The sequence below is a fragment of the Drechmeria coniospora genome, chromosome 01 (assembly GCF_001625195.1).
Source record: "Drechmeria coniospora strain ARSEF 6962 chromosome 01, whole genome shotgun sequence".
NCBI lineage: Eukaryota > Fungi > Ascomycota > Sordariomycetes > Hypocreales > Ophiocordycipitaceae > Drechmeria > Drechmeria coniospora.
In genome coordinates, this window is record NC_054389.1 from 2,735,674 (window position 1) to 2,757,157 (window position 21,484).

General features: G+C 55.1%; 5 protein-coding genes across 5 annotated transcripts; 1 reads left to right on the forward strand and 4 right to left on the reverse strand.

The window, feature by feature from the left end:
- Nucleotides 1–72: 72 nt before the first annotated feature.
- On the reverse strand, nt 73–3,015 carry DCS_00730 (voltage gated chloride channel; the record flags this gene model as incomplete). Its single annotated transcript, XM_040798067.1, has 5 exons — nt 73–2,055; nt 2,130–2,197; nt 2,299–2,583; nt 2,633–2,687; nt 2,836–3,015. The coding sequence occupies 5 exons, from the start codon at nt 3,013–3,015 to the stop codon at nt 73–75; spliced, it is 2,571 nt and encodes an 856-aa protein (XP_040658950.1).
- A 1,075-nt stretch (nt 3,016–4,090) lies between these two features.
- Nucleotides 4,091–4,939, forward strand: DCS_00731 (Histone-like transcription factor and archaeal histone family protein; the record flags this gene model as incomplete). The annotated part of the gene is made up of 4 exons (XM_040798068.1): nt 4,091–4,166; nt 4,276–4,361; nt 4,433–4,523; nt 4,590–4,939. The coding sequence occupies 4 exons, from the start codon at nt 4,091–4,093 to the stop codon at nt 4,937–4,939; spliced, it is 603 nt and encodes a 200-aa protein (XP_040658951.1).
- Nucleotides 4,940–5,324: 385 nt separating this feature from the next.
- On the reverse strand, nt 5,325–6,473 carry DCS_00732 (uncharacterized protein; the record flags this gene model as incomplete). Its single annotated transcript, XM_040798069.1, has 5 exons — nt 5,325–5,558; nt 5,617–5,751; nt 5,870–6,097; nt 6,268–6,308; nt 6,395–6,473. 5 exons carry the CDS (start codon nt 6,471–6,473, stop codon nt 5,325–5,327), a joined length of 717 nt encoding a protein of 238 aa, XP_040658952.1.
- An 832-nt stretch (nt 6,474–7,305) lies between these two features.
- On the reverse strand, nt 7,306–11,995 carry DCS_00733 (phosphoinositide 3-kinase regulatory subunit 4; the record flags this gene model as incomplete). The annotated part of the gene is made up of 3 exons (XM_040798070.1): nt 7,306–10,146; nt 10,198–11,723; nt 11,782–11,995. The coding sequence occupies 3 exons, from the start codon at nt 11,993–11,995 to the stop codon at nt 7,306–7,308; spliced, it is 4,581 nt and encodes a 1,526-aa protein (XP_040658953.1).
- Nucleotides 11,996–13,965: 1,970 nt separating this feature from the next.
- On the reverse strand, nt 13,966–15,189 carry DCS_00734 (uncharacterized protein; the record flags this gene model as incomplete). Its single annotated transcript, XM_040798071.1, has 1 exon — nt 13,966–15,189. One exon carries the CDS (start codon nt 15,187–15,189, stop codon nt 13,966–13,968), a length of 1,224 nt encoding a protein of 407 aa, XP_040658954.1.
- Between the last annotated feature and the right edge of the window lie 6,295 nt (nt 15,190–21,484).

A 21,484-nucleotide genomic window follows, 5' to 3' on the forward strand; every position in this document is an offset into this window, starting at 1 on the left:
ATGTAGCGCCTCGTTCACTATTGCCTAAGAAAACTAAGTCATTTTATTACAAGGCACCGCACGTTGGGTGTGTCAACTGGACCGCCTGCTTTCCAGCTCGACGCCCTCATCGCCTACATCTTCGTCCCCATCCATGATGGGACCTCCTCCACTCCAGCCAGCGGTGCCATACTCATTTTCTCCACGCCCTCTCAGCCGTAGCCGTCCGCCAGACACGGTGGCGAGATGGCCGGACACCCAGCTGCCAACGCGACCGAGGACGCGCCACAGCTGCTCCTCTCCCTCGAAGATGCCATGATCATCCTTGGGACTTTCCTCAGCCTCGACCTTGAACTGGTACTTGAGGCAATCCTTCACAGTGACAAGGCCCGTCAGCTTTCCGTGGTACTCGATGAGGATGACCCGTGGACCGATCTTGCGGAACAGCTCCATGACGGTCTCGAGAGGCAGCCTCGGATGAGCCGTCACTGGCGTAGCATCGACGTATCGGCTGAAATCCAGTACCGTCGAGGCCCTCAAGTCCGTCCTTACCGTCACCGTCGGCGTGAAAGGCAAGCCCAGTTGCCGTCGGAGGGGTGGCGTAAAGACGCACTCGGCCGTCGTGCCGCAGTTGGGGTTATCTCGCAGAATGCGATCCACGGCGTACCGAAGCTCCGTGTGGCCAATGTACCCCACGAGCGTCTTCGAGTTTGCCTCTTCGACGATGGGGAAGCCTTGATACTTGTCGTCGGACAGGAGTCGCTCGATGTCACCCAGCGTCATTCCGTGGGCGGGAAGGGACACCACCGACGTCCTCATGACGTGCGACACGGAAACGCCAAAGTTATGCTCCTCTTTGTTGTCAAGGAAGGGGAAACCATTGAACCAAATCATTCGGTCCGCGATCCCCCCTTTGCCAAACAGGTCGCTGACAGCCTTGGTGACGCCGACGACGATCATGGTCGGTAGGATGTACGTCAGCGCGCCTGTCAGCTCGAACATGATGACGACGACGGAGACGGTGATGTGCATGATGCCGCTCAACGCCGCCGCTGCTCCCAAGAAGGCGTACGTTCCCGGCGTGATGCAGGGCTCGTCGGGCTTGCAGGCGGAGAAGAAGACGCTCGACGGGTGGGCCTCGTGGATAGCCTGGACGATGATGCCGACGGTTCGGCCAAAGGAAGCGCCGATGGCCATGGATGGAACGAAGATGCCGGCGGGAACTTTGCAGCCGTACGAGATGATAACGAGCAAGACCCGGAGCACCGTGGCCAGGACCAAGGACAGCACGCTCCAGAAGCGACGGTCGGCGTCGCACAGGCCTTGGTAATCCTCGGCACCCTCGCACTCGAGGAAGAGAATTTCCATGCTTTCCGTCATGTCTATTCTCAGAAAGGCGTTCGGATAGGCAATCATGGCCGTCCCGGCGGCGAGCAAGGTCGCCTCCAGCACGGCCATAGTGGAAAGGTACTTCTTCCGGAATGCCTGCGCTCGCAGGTTCCACTTGATGACAAAGGCGCCGTAGAGGCCGCCGAAGATGCCGATGATGATGTAGAAGAGGATCTCAAAGAAGTGCCAGTCTCGGTCGTACTTGACCTGGAACATGACGAGTTGGCCCGTCCGAAAGGGGTTCATGGCGGCGAGGACGGCGGTAGCAACGAGGGCGCAGAAGTAGCTCCGCCATAGGGTCTTGAGCGGAAAGTAGCTCGACATCTCCTCGAGCGAGAAGAGCACGCCTCCGATGGGGCTGCCGAAGGCCACGGCCACACCGGCGGCGGCGCAGGCGCTCAGTATCTCGCGCGTCTTGGAAGCGTTGTTCCGGTACTTGGTAAAGAGGCGGGATATGACGTTGCCGGTGCAGACGGCATAGTGAACGCTTGGTCCTTCCTTGCCGACGGAGAGGCCGGAGGCGATGGCCAGCGGCAGACAGACGGACTTGATGAGCAGGGTCCAGAATCCAAGGAACCCTTTCATGACGAAACCGGCTATGATGCATTTGATCTCGGATATGCCGGAGCCGGCCGCGTAAGGCGCAAAAGACCTCACCAAGGCCGCCGCGGTGAAGGCAAAGGCAGTCTATCCCATGGGAGTTAGGAACGAAGCAAGCCGACGACAGTGTACGTAGTCGGGAAGCGCGTGGCTGGTCTTACAGCAAATATTATGTAAATAAAGTAGTTCAGAGGCTCAAAGCCGGTCCAGCGATGCCAGCGTTGGCAGCCTTGCAAGAATTTTGTGTCAGCATGGATTGGTACGGATGATACGGCGCAGTGCCGTAACCTCCACAAGTGCGATAGCACAAGCAGGCCCTGCAAAACGTACCATTGTCTTCTCCCCAACAACAAAAGCTTTCGTTGAGATAAAAGGCCGTGGTGCAATAGCCCATCTTGATGTCCGACAGCCACTCGGTGACAATGTTCAAGAAGGCAGCGTTGAGGCCGATCGCGGCGCCAATGAGGGTGACCACGATCCATCCCTGGGCAGCATCATAGTAGGCCCACAGTCGGTATCGCCATCCAGGTTGGCCGCGGTCGTAAAGGCCGGCTGCAGCTCGAGTCCTCCGCGTCATGCGTCTCGCCTGCTCCCGCGCGGCATCTTGCACCCAGTCTGCAGGTAAACGTCAGTCGATCCCTTCGTTCGTCGTCGGCTCTCTCACGTCCCATGGGGAAAGGAGGCTTGGAGGGTGGTAGGCTACCAATGGTTGTGAAATCCTGCAATTGAGAGTAAGAAACTTTATCCTCCTGAAATCAGACCGGCGTGGGCCGGATGGGAAGAGTCGAGGGAGGAGTCAAGATTGATGAGGCGAAGGAAGCTGTACAGCTCGGGGAGCATGTGGTGGTACAGGGGCGGCTCACGAACCTCATATCTCTTGATCTCGGCAATCTCCTCCTCAATCTGACGCTCTCCGGGACCTGGTTCGACGGCGGCAGCTCCCTGCTCGACGTTGGAGACGGCATGCGAGAGTCGATAAGTGATGGACGAGGTGCGACGGCCTGCATGTGGACTTCGATGATACGAAGAAGGCGGTGGGGGGTTCATGGTGCCGGCTGGCAAACCATGTTGGGCAGGCGTATGCCTTGCCTCTGTTCGATGCGTCGACGGAGAGAGGGTGAAATAAACACCAAAAGTACTGACTTAGTCTTCTCTTTGGTGGTTTTTTTTTGGAAGGGCGGAATCCTGCTTCGCTCGCAGTTGATGGATGTACATGTACAGTACTGCAGTCCGGAAAGTGCATACACTTATTATTACCAGTTGGCTAGAGAGCAGCGTTACCTACCTAGTACTGTGCATGCTAGGTGACAGACAGCGGAGCAGGGGGTGTGAGCGTGAGTGACGTACCGAATACTGACAAGTAACCGCTAATTAGCTCACAAGCAGTAATACAGTACGAGTGCGGTGCTGGTGCTGCACTGAGTCTTGGAGGTACCTACTATTATATATACAGCGCTCAGCCTGCTTCCACCTCCCGGAACATCACGTTATACCGTTCCGATCTCGTAATTACCTGAGATCTCTCGTGCACCAACATGCTTAATGCTAGTACCGTACGAAGGAGTACGGAGTACTCCGTACCGATGCACGCCATCGGCCTGACTCGTCATGGATCCGTTTCATTTCACCAGGATGAATCGACATGAATCATCATCATCATCCATCCCATCGTCATATGTCGGCTTCGCTTGCGGCAGAAAAATACTCCCAGGCCCTGGCATGCCATTGAGCGTCACGCACGACGTACTTGTTCAATTTTAAAGACAATACTTACGTAGCAATAACACATGGTCGCGTGTTCCGTAGGTAAGCAAGTCAGTCACATCAGCCAGCCAGACGCGAAATGCGACAAGCCTGAAGTCGGGAAGAAGTCGTGACAGTCCCTCCCTGCTGCCTGCCAATGAACGTCGCGGCCTAAATTTACCATTTTGTTCTCCAGCCAATTCACTACCTCCTGATCTCTGCCCAAGGCACATCTACACGCGCTGACACGAGACTGTACGTATCGCTCAACGCCAGACGGTGTATTATTATTACATGTCCAGAGCTGGATTGATCCATCGCATTCACCCGCCGTCGCTCTCGATTCTCCAACGGCCGACCTCGGCTGTCATCGCCACCAATGCCTGATACATCGGCACCGACAAACTCACGCGCGCCTCAGCGTTCTGAGCCAACAGGGCACACACAGCTCCCATGTGAGTGAGATGGCTGAGTCGCTCATTCCCATGGCCTCCATCATCATTTCATCTTCCTCTTCCCCATTAATTTCTGCCCTCAAGCCCTGACACGCCTCCTGTTTTTTAGTGTCGAGAGTAAAGAAAATCATCCACAAGGATGCCGATGTCTCTCACTGCTCGAACAATGCCGCCTTTGCCATCACCCGTGCCGCCGTAAGTTTCTCCTTCCCGCTCATTTTCTGCGCATGCTCGAGATTCCCTCGTCTGAAGATGGAGATCCCTAGGAAATGTTCATCATGCACCTAGCCGAGACTTCGCTCAACCAAGCGAGGGCGGAGCGTAAGCCGAGACGGAATATCCAATACAAGGATGTTGGTGAGTAGCGACCGGCCCGCCAGCTACTTCTGTCGATGATCAGTTTCTGACATGACCTCCAACAAGCGAACGCCGTCTCTCATCTAGATAACCTTGAGTTTCTAGAAGACATCGTCCCGAAGACCGTCCTCTTCAGTAAGATCCGAGATGCCGCCCAAGAGACGCAGGCCCGGCTCCGTGGCGGAAAAGAAGTCAACGGCGAGGGCGACCAAGACTGTTCCATCCCTCCCTCTCCGTCCGAAGGCCCTTCGACGGCCGTGGCTCCTGCCGATGGGGGGGCCGCCATCACAGTGTCTTTGCGTGACGACGACAGAGATTCGGATGACGCCAACGACCAGCTCGAACTCGAGATGCAACAGGCCGCCGCCGGATTTCGTCGTCCCACGCATGACAGAGATGTGCCCATGTCCGGCTAGGAACCGGAGCAGCAGCGCCAACAAGGAAGAGCGCTCGTTGCTTACCTTCCTGTTGACGCGAGTGTCACGCTGGGGGGCGCGGGTGATACGAGTGACCGTAGCGAAATGGCTCTCTGGAACCGTCGGCGTGAGGCCCGAGCACGCGCCATCAGGCTGTGGATGGCGGGATTGATAGAATGATCCCCTTTGTACATAAACTTTTCCACGCCTAAGGACATGCTGAGGGTCGTGTGCCAATAATCGGCTACAAAAATGGAAACACCCTGGACAAAAGACAACGACGTTCCAAGACACAAAAAAGAGCCGAAACGACGCCATGAAGGGGCGCGGGCGTGGGCGTGAGGATATTGACCGTGACATCATTCCATGCATTTCCACTCCCTCGTTACTCCTCCATGCCATCCGCCTGTATCCCGGACGGCAAACGTCCCTCGTTGAGCTCCCTCTCCAGAGCGATGATCTCCTGGAGGCTCGTGGCCTTCTTGATCCTGTCTTGTAACCGCGCCTTCTCCTTGGTCGTGAGTTTGATGCGCGAAAGCTTCGACGATGAAGACGCCGCCGCCGCCGCCGAGCCAGCCGTCACCGTCTCGAATGATGACCTGCCCTTCTTCCCCATGATCTGCATCCGTTAGTACATGACTTGGAACGGAACGATGGCGATAGTGGCCAGTGCGAACCTGGATAGCCAAAGGGGTTGGCTCCTCGGCGGTGCCGAACAGCTCACGCGCCCGCCCTCTCTCCGCCTCCTTGACCTTTTCGTAATCGAGAAAGCGCAGGGAGGGACATCGCCACAGAATCCAGTACCGGTAGTGCTGCAAGTGGAAAAATGTCAGCCTGATATTTCGCCGCGAGAGGCCAGTGGTGTTATGGAAAGGGATGCATCGGGTGAGTACTCGCCTCCTTCCTAGCGGCGGGGTTGTCTGAGAGGACGAGGTGGGTGAGTCGCGGGAACTTTGCGAGCACATCCAGGTCTGCTAGCTCCGCAATGTCGTTGTACGCCAGCACCAGGTTCTTCAGGTTCGGCATCGCCTTGTGCAGGCCCGCCTGGATGCCCGCGATGCGGTTGTGAGCGAGAAGAAGGGTCTGAAGACGGGGTGAGAGCGGGATGTTGCCCAGGACCTGGATGTCATTGTCGGTAAAATCGATTGCGTCATGAGGCTACGCTCGCGAAGCGTCAGCCGCAGGTTCTTCTTTTGTTCCGTCGCCCCAACGGCCCCGGCCAGGGAGGAGGAGGTGAATGTAGCAAAGCAGAATGAGGCAAGGGTATAGAGTGGAGAGAAAGATAGCGGCAAAGTGGTAGAGTGGTAGAGTGGTAAAGTTGGACTCACGCCAGCGACGCCAAGATTCTCGATGGCTGGGATTCTCTGTCCTATTCACGGGCGACGAAAAAACGTTTGTATTAACTCTAGCTCTTGAATCAAGTTTATGTAGCATCTGCCCTTTTCAAACACGCACCTCTGAGATTAAGCTCGCGCTCCTTGAGCGGGTTGAGATAGGATAGGGACTCCTGGATGAGCTCTGTGGTGAGCCTCATGGTGACGGACAGCTACCTGGTGTCGCTTGGGCAAGTACGGCCGTGTCGACGATTGGCCAGGATTGGTCAATATTGGCGAGCTTTGGCGAAGTTTGGCGAAGATTTGTGCGATGCGCCCCCAATAGCAACAGTTTTGTCGGTGTTTTGATCCCAGATCTTCCAACCCAACACGTGAGTAGGGCGAGTTGCCGTTTGTTGGAGGTGGGCAAGGCTGAAAACCAACGCGACGTATTCTAGCCACAGGTCGCAAAGCAGACAGGAAATTTCAGCCGCGTGCAAGCCACAGCAAGGCTCCACAGCCACCACCAGCCTCTGCTTGCACAGTATGATAATACTTGATTTATATTACTCCTGTTCTGTAGTACATACTTACAGTCCTAACTGCTATTAATTATGCTACCCGCTCGGGAATACAGATACAGTATTATGTGCAAATGAAGCGAACAAGGTTGGCTCTAACATCAACCACCCTCCCATTGCTTACTTCTTGTTGCTACTCAAGACAGAGAACTCTTATCGTCATTTATACCTCTCTATCACCACCAGCAGGCTTTCAGTAGTATTCGTGCACGGATCGCCTTTGAATATAGAGTACCTAGCGCTGTCCAGCTACAATGGCCGTTTGATCGAGATAACTCGATCAGTTCTGAATGTTGTTACACAAGAGGGTCAATGGCAGCGAATTCGTACGGTACCATTAATCGTATCTACGTTTCCGTTCCCGTCTTGTCAACCCTCATTGATGATCGGTCTCAAAAGTGGCCGGCCTCGAAGCAACATCCATTCCTTCTCCATCAGCCGAGACGGAGAGGAATCAACGCACCACAACCGATTACTGAAACACAAAGACTATGCCTGACCGATCCACCGAAACGCTCATGGTGTACGGGTATTCCAAAACGATCATGTCCAGCACTATGTCCACGTGTGACTGAAGCAACTGCTGTTGCTGCATCGAAATCACCGTCGACCTTGGCGGCCGCCCAGCGCCTCCGCCCTTTCCGTGAGCCCCAGCGCTGGCCCCGCCATTGGCCTTCGTCCTCGATGACGGTTGTCGTGCGGCCTTTTCCGAGTTCAGGGTTACGCCTGCCGCAGGTTGGGATGCCGTATAACTCGGTTGCGCTTCATCCAACTGAAGGCCGCTGTATATGCTCGAGCTCTCGATCCGGGAGACATCCCAAAACCGTAGCTTCTTGTCTGAGCCTCCCGTAACAATGTACGCGTGGCGAACGTCGCAAGATTCGTCGAAACCTCCGGTGCCGACAAACATGGCCCGAACTCCTCGGTCCGCGTTGGTCGCGTCGCTACTTTCGACACAGGTCGCGAACCGGCTAAGCATACCCTCGGGCTTGTCCTCGTCAACGTCCCATGCGCTGTAGACTTTGGGTCCGCCGTCCTTTCTGCTGCTCGCTCGGTAAATCTCTCGGCACGTTGTCTTTTCCAGATCCCAGACCGTCACCTCCCCCTGCCCTGTCCCGCCGGAAACGCAGACCCATTTGCCACGCCCCCTCGTGGGATGGACGCACAAGCGATAGATGGCCCTCTTGCCGGGTATACCCCAGCCCTTGAGCCGCATCTTGAAACGAAGGTCCCAGAGATCAATCACCCCGTGGGATGTCCCTACACAGATCCAGTTCCGCCTTCGGTCAATGCAGAAACAAGTTGGCGTTCCGTGATGGACCGGATTCTCCAATTCGTACAGAATAGTCATCGTCCGAATATCGATGCCCAGAATTCGGCACCGGTTCGTGGCGACGATAAGGACCGATGACGTGTCTAGCCGGAAGTGCTCACACCAAACCGCATACTCGTCGTTCGGCAACTGATACTCGCGCACCACGCGCAGATTTCCGTACCTGACGATGCCGCCAGCGGTAACCGTGCCCACCTTGACCACATGAACGCTGCCGTCGCTGGCGCAGCTGACGAAGCAATGCGAATTTTCCACAAAACATAGAGCCATAACACGGGCGCCTTCTGCATGCTTGTGAATTTGGCGCGAGCGGTGCGTAACGTTACGCTCCAGTCTGGCTGTGTCCCAGACCCTGACGGTGCCATCGCTGCCACCAGTAATGAAAAATATGTGGTCCGGGGAAGCAGCAACTCTGTTGATTGGGCCCTTGTGCTCTCCGACCGTCGCCACAAGCTTGCCCTGGGGCCGCCATTGAGAATCACCATTTTGGTCCGGGAAGCTTCTGCTTCTGTTGCTCAACATGGGCTGGACCATCGGGCCGAAGTCTAGTACATCGCGCGGGAAGCTGTCGAGGTACATCCGATCCAGCATTTTCTGAATATTGGGGTCAGTTCCTTCGTAGGTATGTCTCGACTTCTTCGGCGCGCTTCGTTCCTCCTCATCTCCGCCGAGCCCTTGCGGCGAGAGGGACGGTTGCGTAAAGGGTCCCTCCACCTGCCCAAAGGCATTGGCATCACTCGTGGCCGTCTCCGCTACCGATTTGCTTCCATCTCTGCGGTCGAGCAGACTAAGCGCACTAACTTGATGCCGAATGGCCCTTCTGGCTGAATAAGAGCCCTCACGGACAGACAAGTTGTCGTTGTCAGCAGCATCTATACCCCGGCTGAGAGACGAGCCTCTTCTCGAAAGCAGCGAGCCAGGTCTCTCACCTCCGTCTGGGGCCAAGAGCTCTCTTGCCGCACGTGACGGTCGGGGGCCAATGCTTTGGACCCGTGGTTTTTGAGAGTGCATTGCGGCACGTCTCCGCTTTCCAGCCGACTCGTCAATCGTCATCGACGCATCCAGAAGGGCGTCCGCGATTGTGTACGGGCTAGTAGGGGAGTCGAGGCTCGGGTCACTGTCTGGGTCCTTGAGAGGCACATCATTGAAGAACACGGTTTGCGGCGTGACCCCCAAGCTCTTGAGGGAAATGAGCCCTGCTTGCCCGTTGACTTCGCCCCTGGGGGAGTTTCGCGCCTTAATCTTACTCAACCGCCAAATATACTCTCGCAGAGCCAGCAGCTTAAGTTCGTCCTCGGCCCTAAGGCCGAGATTCCTGAGCTTCTCGAGCCATTGGTCATCTTCTTCGTTGCGAGAAACCTTGCTCATCGACGTCGCATGGAGATCCTTGGACGGACGAGCGGCCACGCTTCCGAAAGTGCCCAGGGTGAGCGAACGCAATTTCTCAAATGGTTTCCAGAAGACTCCTCTGTCACTTTGCGTCGCCCAGGTTATTGCCTGCTCAAAGACTGCCCGGGACAGTGGCCTCTTCAGTGAATCCAGCACGCCGACGGCAGAGAACTCCGGAAGAACCTCCACTTTGAGAAACGGTTGGGCCAGCGGCAAGAGAAGGCATCGTATGTCTGCTAGCACCAAGAACCTTGCCGACATGGAGAAAAACTCGGCTGCGGACGCCCGTATCCAAATGTTGGGGTGAACGGTGAACCTGCCGACAAGGTCTGCCAACTCGTAGATTGTTGATCGTGACAAGAGTCCAAGACCGGCCAGTTGCGCCAAAGAGTGCAAGGCAGCTTGGGCCACGGATTCTTCCGTATCTGTCAGTGCCTGAACCATGAGCGGGAGCATGAATTCTTCCAAGCTCGTGGTCCCGACAAACATCGCGATGACGATAATTGTGTCAAACAAGGCGCACTTGAGGGTCCAGTCGCGGCCATTTAGGTACGTGTTGAGATGGGTGAGTAGAATGTCGTTCGAGTGCTCCTGAAAGAACATGCACAGCTCGGGCACTGACGCCAGGAACCCACGACGTACAAAAACATCTGGGTCCTCCACCAGCTGCTTTGTGTGGCTTTCTAGCATCTCGAAAAGCTCCCGACCAGCGTTGTCAAATACGCTTTCAAAGTTCGCTTCGGCCTCAGGTCCGGGTTCCACCTCAGGATCCGCGACCGACATGGAGCCATCGGCTTTAAAACTGGAGGCCATTTCCAGAAAACGTTGTCCTGACGATGCCAGACTCCCCAGACAAGACGCATACGTCGCCCTAACTAACGGGCTTGCAAGTCGTGACCGGGACCCCAAAGCAATCTCCATTCGAGGCAGGACGTACTCGATCAACACATGGGAGTTGATTGCGGTTGGCATGCGAACGAGTTGGAGCAGCTGGGTAATGGTGCGGATGGCAGAAACAATGACAATATCCGCTTCCTCCTTGTGAAGCAACGTCATTAGATATGGCAAGACTCTGTCTAGCTTTGCTTCGTCCGTGAGCCTCTCCGAAAATGCCAGCAGGACATCACATGCTCGAACTCTGGACGAAGCCCGGGCCGTCGTCCTCAAGGAGGCAACTATGAGCGTGAGGAATATTAGGGTACCGTCGTCCTCGGGAGGCTCCAGGGCGGCAGAAACACAATGCTCGTGATTGACGATGCTCAACCGTACGGGAAAGTGGCCCAATTCGAGACGTGACGACAAAGGTAACGTTCCGGAATGCCGCTTCTCGTCCTGGTAGCCCAGGAAGTAGGAGATTTTATCGAAGTCGTAATAAACGCGATCTATCCGGTCGTCCGATTCACCCATGTTCTTGTGCGAGCCGGACATGGGACTGTTGCCTGAAGACGGGTCGGTAATCAACTCCATGTATTGGTGCAAGAAGTTGTAGAAGTAGCTTGGGAAGACTTTGCCTTTCCAAAACTCCAGGTACTGGTCCGCCGAGTAGCGTTTCTCCGGATCCAGCTGAATCATATGCGCGATCATGTCACGGACGTTCTTGTCCGAGATGACGCTGAGGTGCGTCATGACCGGGTCGTAGTCGCCACGCCGATACTTGTAAAGCTGTGCAAGGCTGAATATTTCCGATTCGAGAAACATTTGCGCAATCACGCATCCGGCGCTGAAGACATCCATGGCCCACGTCATCTTGGATTGCGGCGGGGGGCCATCGCCGGCAACATAAAAGCGCTCAGGAGCAATGTAGCACGTTCGGCGGCCCGACGTATCAAAAAAGTATGAAAAATCGCCAGGGTTGTCGTCGGGTAGGAGAATGGGCTTGTATGGTGATGAAAAATCGGTCAGGTACAGCCAGTTCCAGGAGGTTACCAGTACGTTCTGCGCCTTGATATCGCCATGGTAGACATCACGACTGTGGCAGTCTCGCAGAGCGCAAAGCAGCTGAAATGCGAGCCATTTCTTCTCGATGTCTTCGAGGAAAGGTCTCGTGCTCAGCCGATCGTAGAGGGAATCATGTTGGAACTGCCGCACGAGGTATCCATTCGTCTCGGTCTCGATAATGCGCTGGAACACGAGTGCATTGGGTACGTCGGCCAAGGCCTTGCGTTGCTCTAGAATCACTTGAGCACGGTTTCATAAACTGAGATGAAAGATACGCTTCGTACTCACTTATGAGCAGCTGCTTGTACAAGTCGAGATCAACTCCGGCGTACGGTTTGACCAGGACTTTGACCAGGACAAGGCCGTTCTCATGACGGCCGCGGATGCTCTTCATGAACCGTGCATTCCCGATGCTTCGCTCGTACTGCACATCCTGAAGCTGTGCAATATCAATCCCAGCGGAGCCTGCCGAAGGTGTTGCAAGCGAAAACCCCTGGCCCATGATGGCGGATAGGAAGGAAGTGCAGCAGGTAGACAGGGTCCTACGAGCTATCGGTGTCGTTGTGGTCGAAGATGAACAACAGTCATTTTACAACAGGAAGAGGGACACAGCTAGGGATGACGGCGAATATATGCTGCGCGTCGAGGTGGCACAGCGCGAGAAGCACATCTGTGTGGTGCTCGGCAGGTAATGGTCCGGATTCTCGACTGTCGCCTCATCGACGCCTCACTCCCTCCTGCTGGATGTGCATTCGTTGCTTGCTCCACTTTTTGATATTCCACAAGTACGTATACTCCGTGAGAAGGGCAGGAATAATAGATTGAGAAATCGCAATAATGTATTTTTGGCTTCTAATTATGGACATTAAAATATGACTAAAAATACTCAGTATTAAGATATACTTTATTCTGTTTTATTTGAAGTTTTTCGCAAGTTAAACAAAGCATTCAGCGGCAGACTTTGAGGCCTGGGATAGTGTGCCTGTGCTTCGCACACAGGCGGTCGTAGCGCCGAACACTTGTACCTAGGCATGGTCAATTGACTAATCAGTCCGCTGAGTTATCTGTGTCCCTTGTGCCAAATAACAGCGCAATGGGATGTGCTAAATACTAGTACCTAATAATTAGTGCGTGGGCGCAAAGAACGCTAGCAAGCCATTGCTTTAGCCCTTCATTACCGTGAGTCCATGTCAACGTAAAAAAACCCCATCTGCAAAAGTATGAACTGCTTCCAAAGATTAACCAAATATTATCATGACAGAATTAGCATAATACAAGCACAATAATGAGAAGTTTTGAAATTGGTGTCCTATCATGTTCTGGTTGAATCGAGGCGGGAGGCACTAGCTACAGTACTTGGATGCAAGCTACCTCGACGTACGGAGTAGTAATACCAAGAATCTCTCCAGCGACGTTCAGCCACACACTGCGTCAGTGGCACGACACGGCATGTCAATGTATGGCGCACTTCCGGCACCATGTGCCGGAGCCAGCGGATCCTTTACCATTCGGCTCAATGGTCCCCTCTTGATATGCCATTACAGCGGGGGGACGATCACGCAAACGAGAGGCAGGGCGACGTATTGCCGCTGTCGGCACTTCCTACATTGCTAGCTGCATGAGTTCCATTCTACTGTCATTGTCTAGTCGACCTACATAACTGTCATGTAACTAGAAATGCTTTCTGAACTACGTACCAGACGCAATAGGGAGTGGATTGTAACAGAATAGGTGAAATTTTGGAAAGAAAAGGTTGCCGCTCGGTTTTGATTTCAAACCATGGCCAGAAGTGCATGGTTGCCTGCACAGTGATAAAGTTGACGTACAAAATTTGGGGAATGCCGGATTGAACCGTGACGTGGAAGAATGCCGCAGGTCTGAAGCATCAGTCCTCGCCAGTGGCAACGAATGCTGCCTGGGAAGGCGGCCAGGTAGAAAAGATAACGCCTGGAGGGGGAAGGAAATAATTTCCCTACAGGGGAACCAGACGCGTGAGGTAAGAAATCACATTGAAATACTGTGAGGAATCGACAAGAGAATCCCTGTAACACGTGTGTGAAATCCTCCACCAAATAATAAAATACAAGTGATGTTTTCGGCGTGTGCCCATGACCTCACGTTCTGCGATAGTTCCCAACACCAAACCCCAAAAGAACTAGTCAGATTGCTTCCATGTCGTCAAATGTAGTTTTTGATTCTTGGCAGGACGGATATCAAGCCATATGCCGTTATGTCATGCTTATGGTTTTGCTTACCATGAACGTCCTGCTACGCATCAAGACAGAAATGAACGCCTGCACCGATGCCCGCTGAACGAAAGTCTCTCGGTTATAACAAACTCACACCCGCTCAACGGTCCTGTTTTTTTCCTTACTTGCCACAACGAGAAATTAATAGCCTGAGCATAGGCTTGTTCTTGTTTTCGCTGTTCAGGCTAGTGAGCCAGACGTCACGTCACGCTGCTCGGCAGGCTCAGTTGGAGAAGCCCCAGACATCCCGGGTTCGATACTGCAGCCGGGGGAGCATCGCCTCCAGGCTGTCATCCCCGCCATCATCGGAATCAACTTCGAGAGGCGGCGGCTCGGCTGCGGCGGTATTGTCGTGCTCTGGCTCGGTCGACGCCGAGGGCCCCATGGGTTTGACAGTGGGCTTCGGCGGGTCTGGTTCGCCCTTGTTCCCGCTGGGCACCTCCTTCCGGATGCTGATGGGCCGCAGCGCACGTGCATTCCCGACGTCAGCGGATTCCTGGGCGAGGGCGGGTTCTTCGCGTTCGATACGGTCCATCTCCTCCATGGCCGTCGCCAACACCACAGCCACTTGGGCGCGTATTTTGCCGAGCTCGTCTTCGCAGCTCGCGTCCCTGAGGAAGCGATGGGCGCCGTGCTCGCACGTGCTCTGAACATACTCCAGACTCTGATCCAGCGCTTCATACACATCGGGGGCCCGGTCCTCGTCGAGGTTGCCAAAGGTCGACGAGGTGTTGACGGTTATGGGGGCCCGCCGCCGCGTGCTCATGTAGCGTAGAGATGGCAAGGCATCGTCGTCTTCGTCGCCGCTGGCCTGGTCGTCGGGCATTTCCAACTCGGCCATGCGTTTGATCTGGGCAACCTTGGCCGCCATCCTTGTCCTTCGCATCAGGTTTCTGCTCGACGATATGAACCGGACCAACTCGTCAAAGAAGCCTTGGACATAGCTGTCGTAGTAGACGATGATCATGCTTCTCATCCGGCTGGTTGCCGGTGCTCCCTCGGCGGAGACGACCGACGAGGGCCTTTGCTTCGTCTTCCTGGCCTGGGCCATGGCTCGGGAATGAGCGGCGAGAACGGCATCGCGCGCCTTCCTGTGCAACGACAGACGGTCGGCGCTCTCGGGACTGGGGGGTAGGGGCGGGAACGACGGGAGGGTTTGCGTCGGCGGAGTCGGGTGCGAGGGCGGGGCGGCGACGGCTGCTTCGTGCCGCTGCTTGTGTTCGTCGGCGTCGTCGACGTCCATGTGCCGTGGCCCGTCATCCTTTGGCCTCAGCGACTCGGACGACCCCTTGTTCCGAAGGGAGGTGGAGGTGGCGGGGTTCTTGGGCAGGGCACCGAGCGCGGCAAGCTCGGCCTGTCGGCGGTCAATCTGACCGCTCAGGTCGTTGAGTCGCCTTTGCCAGTCGGGGATGTTGTTGATGAGGTTCCTCAGCGCATCCTTTGCCATCTCGCCGGGGTCACTCTCCCGTGGCGACGCCGTCTTGGGAGGAATCGTGAGAGGGAGTTAGGTGTTTCGCCACCTAGCGCGCGCTCGGATGCAAAATGCAGGTTGGGAGAGCTCGCGCTCGGCGTCGTTGGCTGCCGACGAGGGTCGGGAGGAGGTCGGGTGTGGGGAGACAACAGGTGACGTCGGTGTATCGGATGGCGGGATGTGAGGAATGGGGGGGGGCCGGTATCCGTCGTGCGCCGTACACGTACTCCGAGCCTGCACTGTCGCGGGATGCAGGGCGGCGCAGAGGAGAAGGCCAGGCACGGCAATGCTAGATGGGTGCAGCAGTATGCCTGCAGGGAGAATGGTTCCCTCCGGTGGTGGCAGGGCGAGGGCGATGACGGGGCGCGCCGTGGTGCATGCGGTGCCGCGACAGGCCAGAGGAATGGCGAGGATCGCACAGAAGGCCGTGCTATCTGGCAAGGCCGTCCTATGCAGTGCGATGGCGGGACGGGAAGGGCGACGAAGTGCCAAGTTGTGACGGGGGGACGGATCGGCGTTGTATCGATAACGTGCGGGGTTCAAGATGAGACGGAGCTCGCGACAGGCCCGGCTCTTCTTTCAGATTGCTGCGACGGGCGACTCATCTGCTGCAAGGAATATGGGCACCGCCGTTCGAAGGAACAGGTACACGCAGCGATGGGTGGGAATTGCTCGGTGGAGAGGCGGGCAGGCTGGCAGGTAGGCGAGGCGAGGCGGGCACGGAGGAGTGTCGAGTTCCTGCTCGTTCGTGGGATAGCGGAAGGGGGGGAGGACTCGACGTGACGGAGTGTACGAGTGCGAACCCTCCGGAGGTAGGCAGGCCCCTAGCTAGATGAGGAAAAGAGGTAGCAGCCGAGGAGGCGCAAACGTGGTGGGGGACTTTCAGTTTTCAGCTGTGTCTCTCGCCGTCGGGGGAAGTGGTACTTTTAAGGTTCAGCACCGTGCATGTCCTCCCAGGTTCGGAGGACGGAGTGGAAGGCCGCAATTAAGTATGTTTTGGCGTCGACGGCCTGCTCATGGGATGGGGATGGGGATGGGGATGGGGATGAGGGAGAGGAGCCCGAGGAAGGCGACTGGAAAAGGCCTCATCAGCTAGAGACGGTGTCGTCGACCAACAGCAGAGACGGTGGAGAGACCTTGTTGACACCCTCACAGGGAGGAGACGGGTGAAGGGAGGGGAAGAAACGGAGGGGGAGTCGAGTGCAGGGGTCTGGCCATGCAGGCTGCTGCATAAGTACCTACTTACTTGCCGTAGGTACTAGGTAGGTACAAAGTAGTTGTACAGTACGACGGAGGTACACTCACGGGTGAGGTGCTGTACCCAGTACATGCCTGCATGTACAGCTACCCATGGGGACTCGTGGCATGTACTCAGGTTGCGTGTTACTGCTACCCTTTTGGCGTACGGTACAGTATGGACAGCAAGTCGTGGCGGTGGTAAATTGCACACATTCGTCGGGTGAAAGATTACCACCAGCAGTCACGTACGTTCCAGGTATGTAAGTAAGAGCCAAGTGTGCGCATAATTAGCAACCCACTCGCCAGTACGTACAGCGCAGGAAGCTGCCCCCGTCAGACATGCGTTCTTGGCCTTGGTCATTCGAGTCGCTCAAGTTGGAGCAACTGCCTACCAAGTAGTACTTGTAGGTATGGGAGGTACCATGGTCGTTATCCATAGCAGCGGCTGCCAAGTTGGATCAGCTGCATGCCAAGGACGATGCAAGTGTTCAGGCATGCAACGCTGCGACCAACGCCGATACCCTTGTACCTGATACGATGCTGTACCTAGTACCTACTTACATGAATGTAGGTAGTTGGTATCACAGAACACACTGCACTTCTCCGGACCTTGAAAGTCCCGTCGGTGAGTACGACTACGTGTAGTTGTACGATGCAATCATGCGATCGATGCATGCACATAAAAATCCCATGCACAGCACCGGACTCCTTCCACGCCCGTCGCATGCCATCTTGGCTCAGCCCGTACCGTACCGCATCGCAGTGCAGCGCACCGTACCGCATCGTACCGTATCGTGTCGTGCATACATCAAGGAGCACCGAGTACGGAGGCGTCGGGTTGCCTGTACGGAGCAAGTACGGGACGAACGCCACGATGCTATGCAGCGTCGACGTACCTGGGAGGTCGGCAGCGGTACCGCGGAGCACGCAGTCCTCGTAACGTGGTCGGGACCGTGCAAGTACTAGAGTACCTGTCCCCATGAGTGTTTGTGTTCTAGTGCAGACAGTGATCCGCCAACGGGATGCCATTCTAGCTGCCACAATTTCATTTTGTCCTAGATTTCAGCTCCCACGTTGTCGCCAGCGCGTCATTTGAGCACGTCGCCCATTTGTAGGGAATGCAACCATGTATAAGTACAGAATGGAGTTTGCGGGGGGGGACAACAGTTTACGTTTATGAAGTTTTAATTAAAATTCGAAGCCAGTCACCCGCGCACGATATGCGCAGTCCATTTACCTTGGTAGTTGAAGTCGAGGAAGTACATTCAGTATCACACGAAGAAGGAAGGATGCGTTATGAATGGAAGGGGCGCTAGGACCAACCATCGAGTTGCATCCAACCCACCATGAATGAAGGTACTCCGTGCTTGTACCCTGATATGTTCAAGTACGCACACCTGTTGGCTGCTTGTTTGTTGCTTGCTCGCTACTTGCTTGCCGCTTGCTTGCTGCTTGCTCGCTGCTTGCTTGCTTGCTCGCTGCTTGCTTGCTTGCTCGCTGCTTGCTTGCTTGCTCGCTGCTTGCTTGCTTGCTCGCTGCTTGCTTGCTTGCTCGCTGCTTGCTTGCTTGCTCGCTGCTTGCTTGCTTGCTCGCTGCTTGCTTGCTTGCTCGCTGCTTGCTTGCTTGCTCGCTGCTTGCTTGCTTGCTCGCTGCTTGCTTGCCGCTTGCTTGCTGCTTGCTTGCCGCTTGCTTGCCGCTTGCTTGCTGCTTGCTTGCCGCTTGCTTGCTGCTTGCTTGCCGCTTGCTTGCTGCCTGCTTGCCGCTTGCTTGCTGCTTGCTTGCCGCTTGCTTGCTGCTTGCTTGCCGCTTGCTTGCTGCCTGCTTGCCGCTTGCTTGCTGCTTGCTTGCCGCTTGCTTGCTGCTTGCTTACCTGTATGCATGCCTGTTTGCTTGCCTGTTTGCTTGCCTGTTTGCTTGCCTGTTTGCTTGCCTGTTTGCTTGACCGTTCGCTTGCCAACTTGACTATTGCTTGCCTGCCTGCTGGCTCGCTTGTTTGCTTACTCGATTCTTCTTTTATCGCTCCCATTGTCGGCCTACCCCTCATACCTACCTGCCTGCTATTGGTCTGATGTCTGACGACACCCCTTGCAAGTGCATACATGTGGTGATAGCGCATTGTAGCATACCTGCATGCACATGTACGGACGAGTGCCAACAGTGGTTGCTTTTTTTTCTCGCTTAGTGTCCTGTCAATCCCGAAGAGACTCGCAAAGTGATTTCCTGTACTCCGTATTGGTTACGCCCTACTCCAGGACGGAGTACACAGGAGGGAGCCGTCGCGGAAGGTCGTGCGCCAGCTTGCAGAAACAGTGGAAATGACAACTCACAGATGACATTATGTGCCTGTGCCGTACGGGTCACATGCGCATGCATGCAGTGCATGCACGTGCGTGCACTGGTGCTAGCAGCAGGTGCCGATATCGATGCTCGCACTTGGCTGCGTGCGCGTGCATCTGCTCGCAGGCATCTTGCGATCTACCTCGACGACATCGCAATATGGATGCACACGTCTCGATGAAAGGAGCCGCGTAGGAAACCGGCAGTCATTCCCACTGCCCCACCGGATAGGACGAACGCAAACGCGATGGTGGGCTACCCCCCCCCACCCTCCCCCCTTCGTCGTGTGCACTAGTTGGACAAAGCATTGTCTTGCTGCCCTTGCAAGGGGCACACCGAACGTTTACACATCTGGATGATATCCGTACAAGTTTTAATAGTGTATGGCCTACTTCCATGCACAGGTGTATACTTGGCAGTATTACTACGAATACAACGTGCTGTGCACATCCCAGCATTCTACTAGATACCTAGTAGCATGAACGCACAGCTATTTACTCCGTACTTGTACGGAGTACATGTAGGTAGGTATCTGTACGGCTGTGCTTGCAAGTACATGTACAAGTCAGTGTACTTGGCCCGTCGTGCACCCGATCCGCCCCACCCCGCCCACCATGTCCCCCATAGCCATCGTTGCCTCCTGGTTGGCAATCCTCCACGACGACACATCAGCAAATGCCTTCCCACACGTGTGGCTAGTAACCCCGTTGATGTACATGCACAAGTTTTCTTGCTCGAGCATGCCGCTTACTTAGATCTTGCCTTGGTTCACCTCTAAATCTGTACATGGGCTCCTGCAGATAAATGCCAGCATACGGGCGCCCCAACGTTGGCAAGATCCGACGCCACCGCAGGACGCTGCCAAGTCGGGACTTGAACTCCGTATTCCGTACGCGTACCCGCATTACCGCTCCATTCGACTCGAACTTGAATCACGTTTTTACTCGAATGATGCCATCCGAACACCGTGAGCATCAGGTCAAGTGTATCCCTATCCCGTCGTTGGTGTTCTGAGATTGAAGTGACGAAACCGCCAAGACATATCGAGTCAAAGCCCGACGCTGGATGGTGATGGAGAGAGCAGTATTATTCCGTACAGCGTCCTCATTCGACGCAGCAGCTTCATGAGAACTGCATGACAGAGTCATCGTGGTGTGCCGTCATCGTGGTGTGCTGGTCGAAAACTACCAGTATGATGTAAATAGTGTCCAATACCGGAAACTACACCCGAGACCCCGTGGACGTTGGCCTAGGCAGGTGTACAGTACTTGCATGGAATTGCTGCTCACTTGAACACACAGCAAGCCCGGAGTGCTAATAAATTATACTAGTTACCTGAAACAGAGTGAACAGGGTAGTTCCTTTGCAATACGGGCATACCCACCGAACTGGCCTGCCATACATGCACACCTACAAGCACACTTGCCCTTCGCTGTGGTAGTATCGACACCCCTACCGAAATGGGGTGCAAAGAGTCTGAAGGAGGAGTAGTATTACTACGTGTATATGTTGCCGTGCAAGTAGGTAGAGCTCTGTGGCAGAGTTCCAGAGAATGTGTACGCCCGTGTACTTGTACAGAGTACTTGTACAAGTACAACCATGAACACCATGAACAGGTACTGGTATTACGTACAATAGGCATGTACGTACTCCGTACTTGTACATGGATGCATTCTTACATGTACATGTCCACGCGCATGCAATGCAACGATCACGCCACAACATGACTGCGCCGCATGGAAATCTGACTTTCCCCCTCCCATGTAAGTATGTCTGGGCGAAGAACCGCCATGAATTCACCATTCAAGACTGTGTGAGTAAGTTGCCGTATTACCCCCCCTACGCTCGTCGTTTGGTTTGCTTCTCTGGGAGGGGTGTCCGGACATGCCGGTCCTGCGTTGTGGCCGAAACTCCCACCATGCAGGGATGCGTCTCCCGCATACGTAACTGTGGCATCACTAGAGCTCAACTGTACCCTTTTGGACGCTCATATTAATAGTACTCAGACTCCATACTGTACGCACGCGAAGAGATCTTGTGTCCACACATTTTACTGTGCGGAGTACTCCGTACGGAGTACGGAGTACACGTAAGTATGCAGCAGGTACATGCAAAGGACCAAAACTGACTGGTAATATTCAGTTAGTTTTCATTGATCGAACACAAGTCCATGCTGCATTACATGTAAGTACCTGCGAATACACCTACAGCACTCCTTACTCCGTACATCCCTTGTGCGAAGCCCTGCTGCCTGCCCCGCCATTGACCACGCGACGCCGTTGGTGCACATCCTGCCATCAAATCCTTCCCCAACTTTTCGCCAGATCCCAAGGCGCGCTGCGGTGCGGCGTGAAGACAGAGGACGCAGGCTCGGGAGATCCTGGCCCCGGCGAATCCTGACCTTGAGACCGCACCCGACTTCGCCTGAGGAATGTGCCAGATATATGACACATCATGTATGGAGCATGTAAGTTCGCATCTCCGATGACGCTGCCGTCGCAACACTACCCGGACCAATCCATGGGACGGACACCCGTGTTCGATGGCAATGTCATATCCGAGCGACCATGTCGCGGAAGTCGTGTCCCTGGCTGATAGGCATCCCTTCCGAGGCGCACACCGCTGCAATAAGCTGGGGACTACCAACGAGACTGGATGCAACAACGTGAATGCCGATTCGCGGACGGTGCAACGA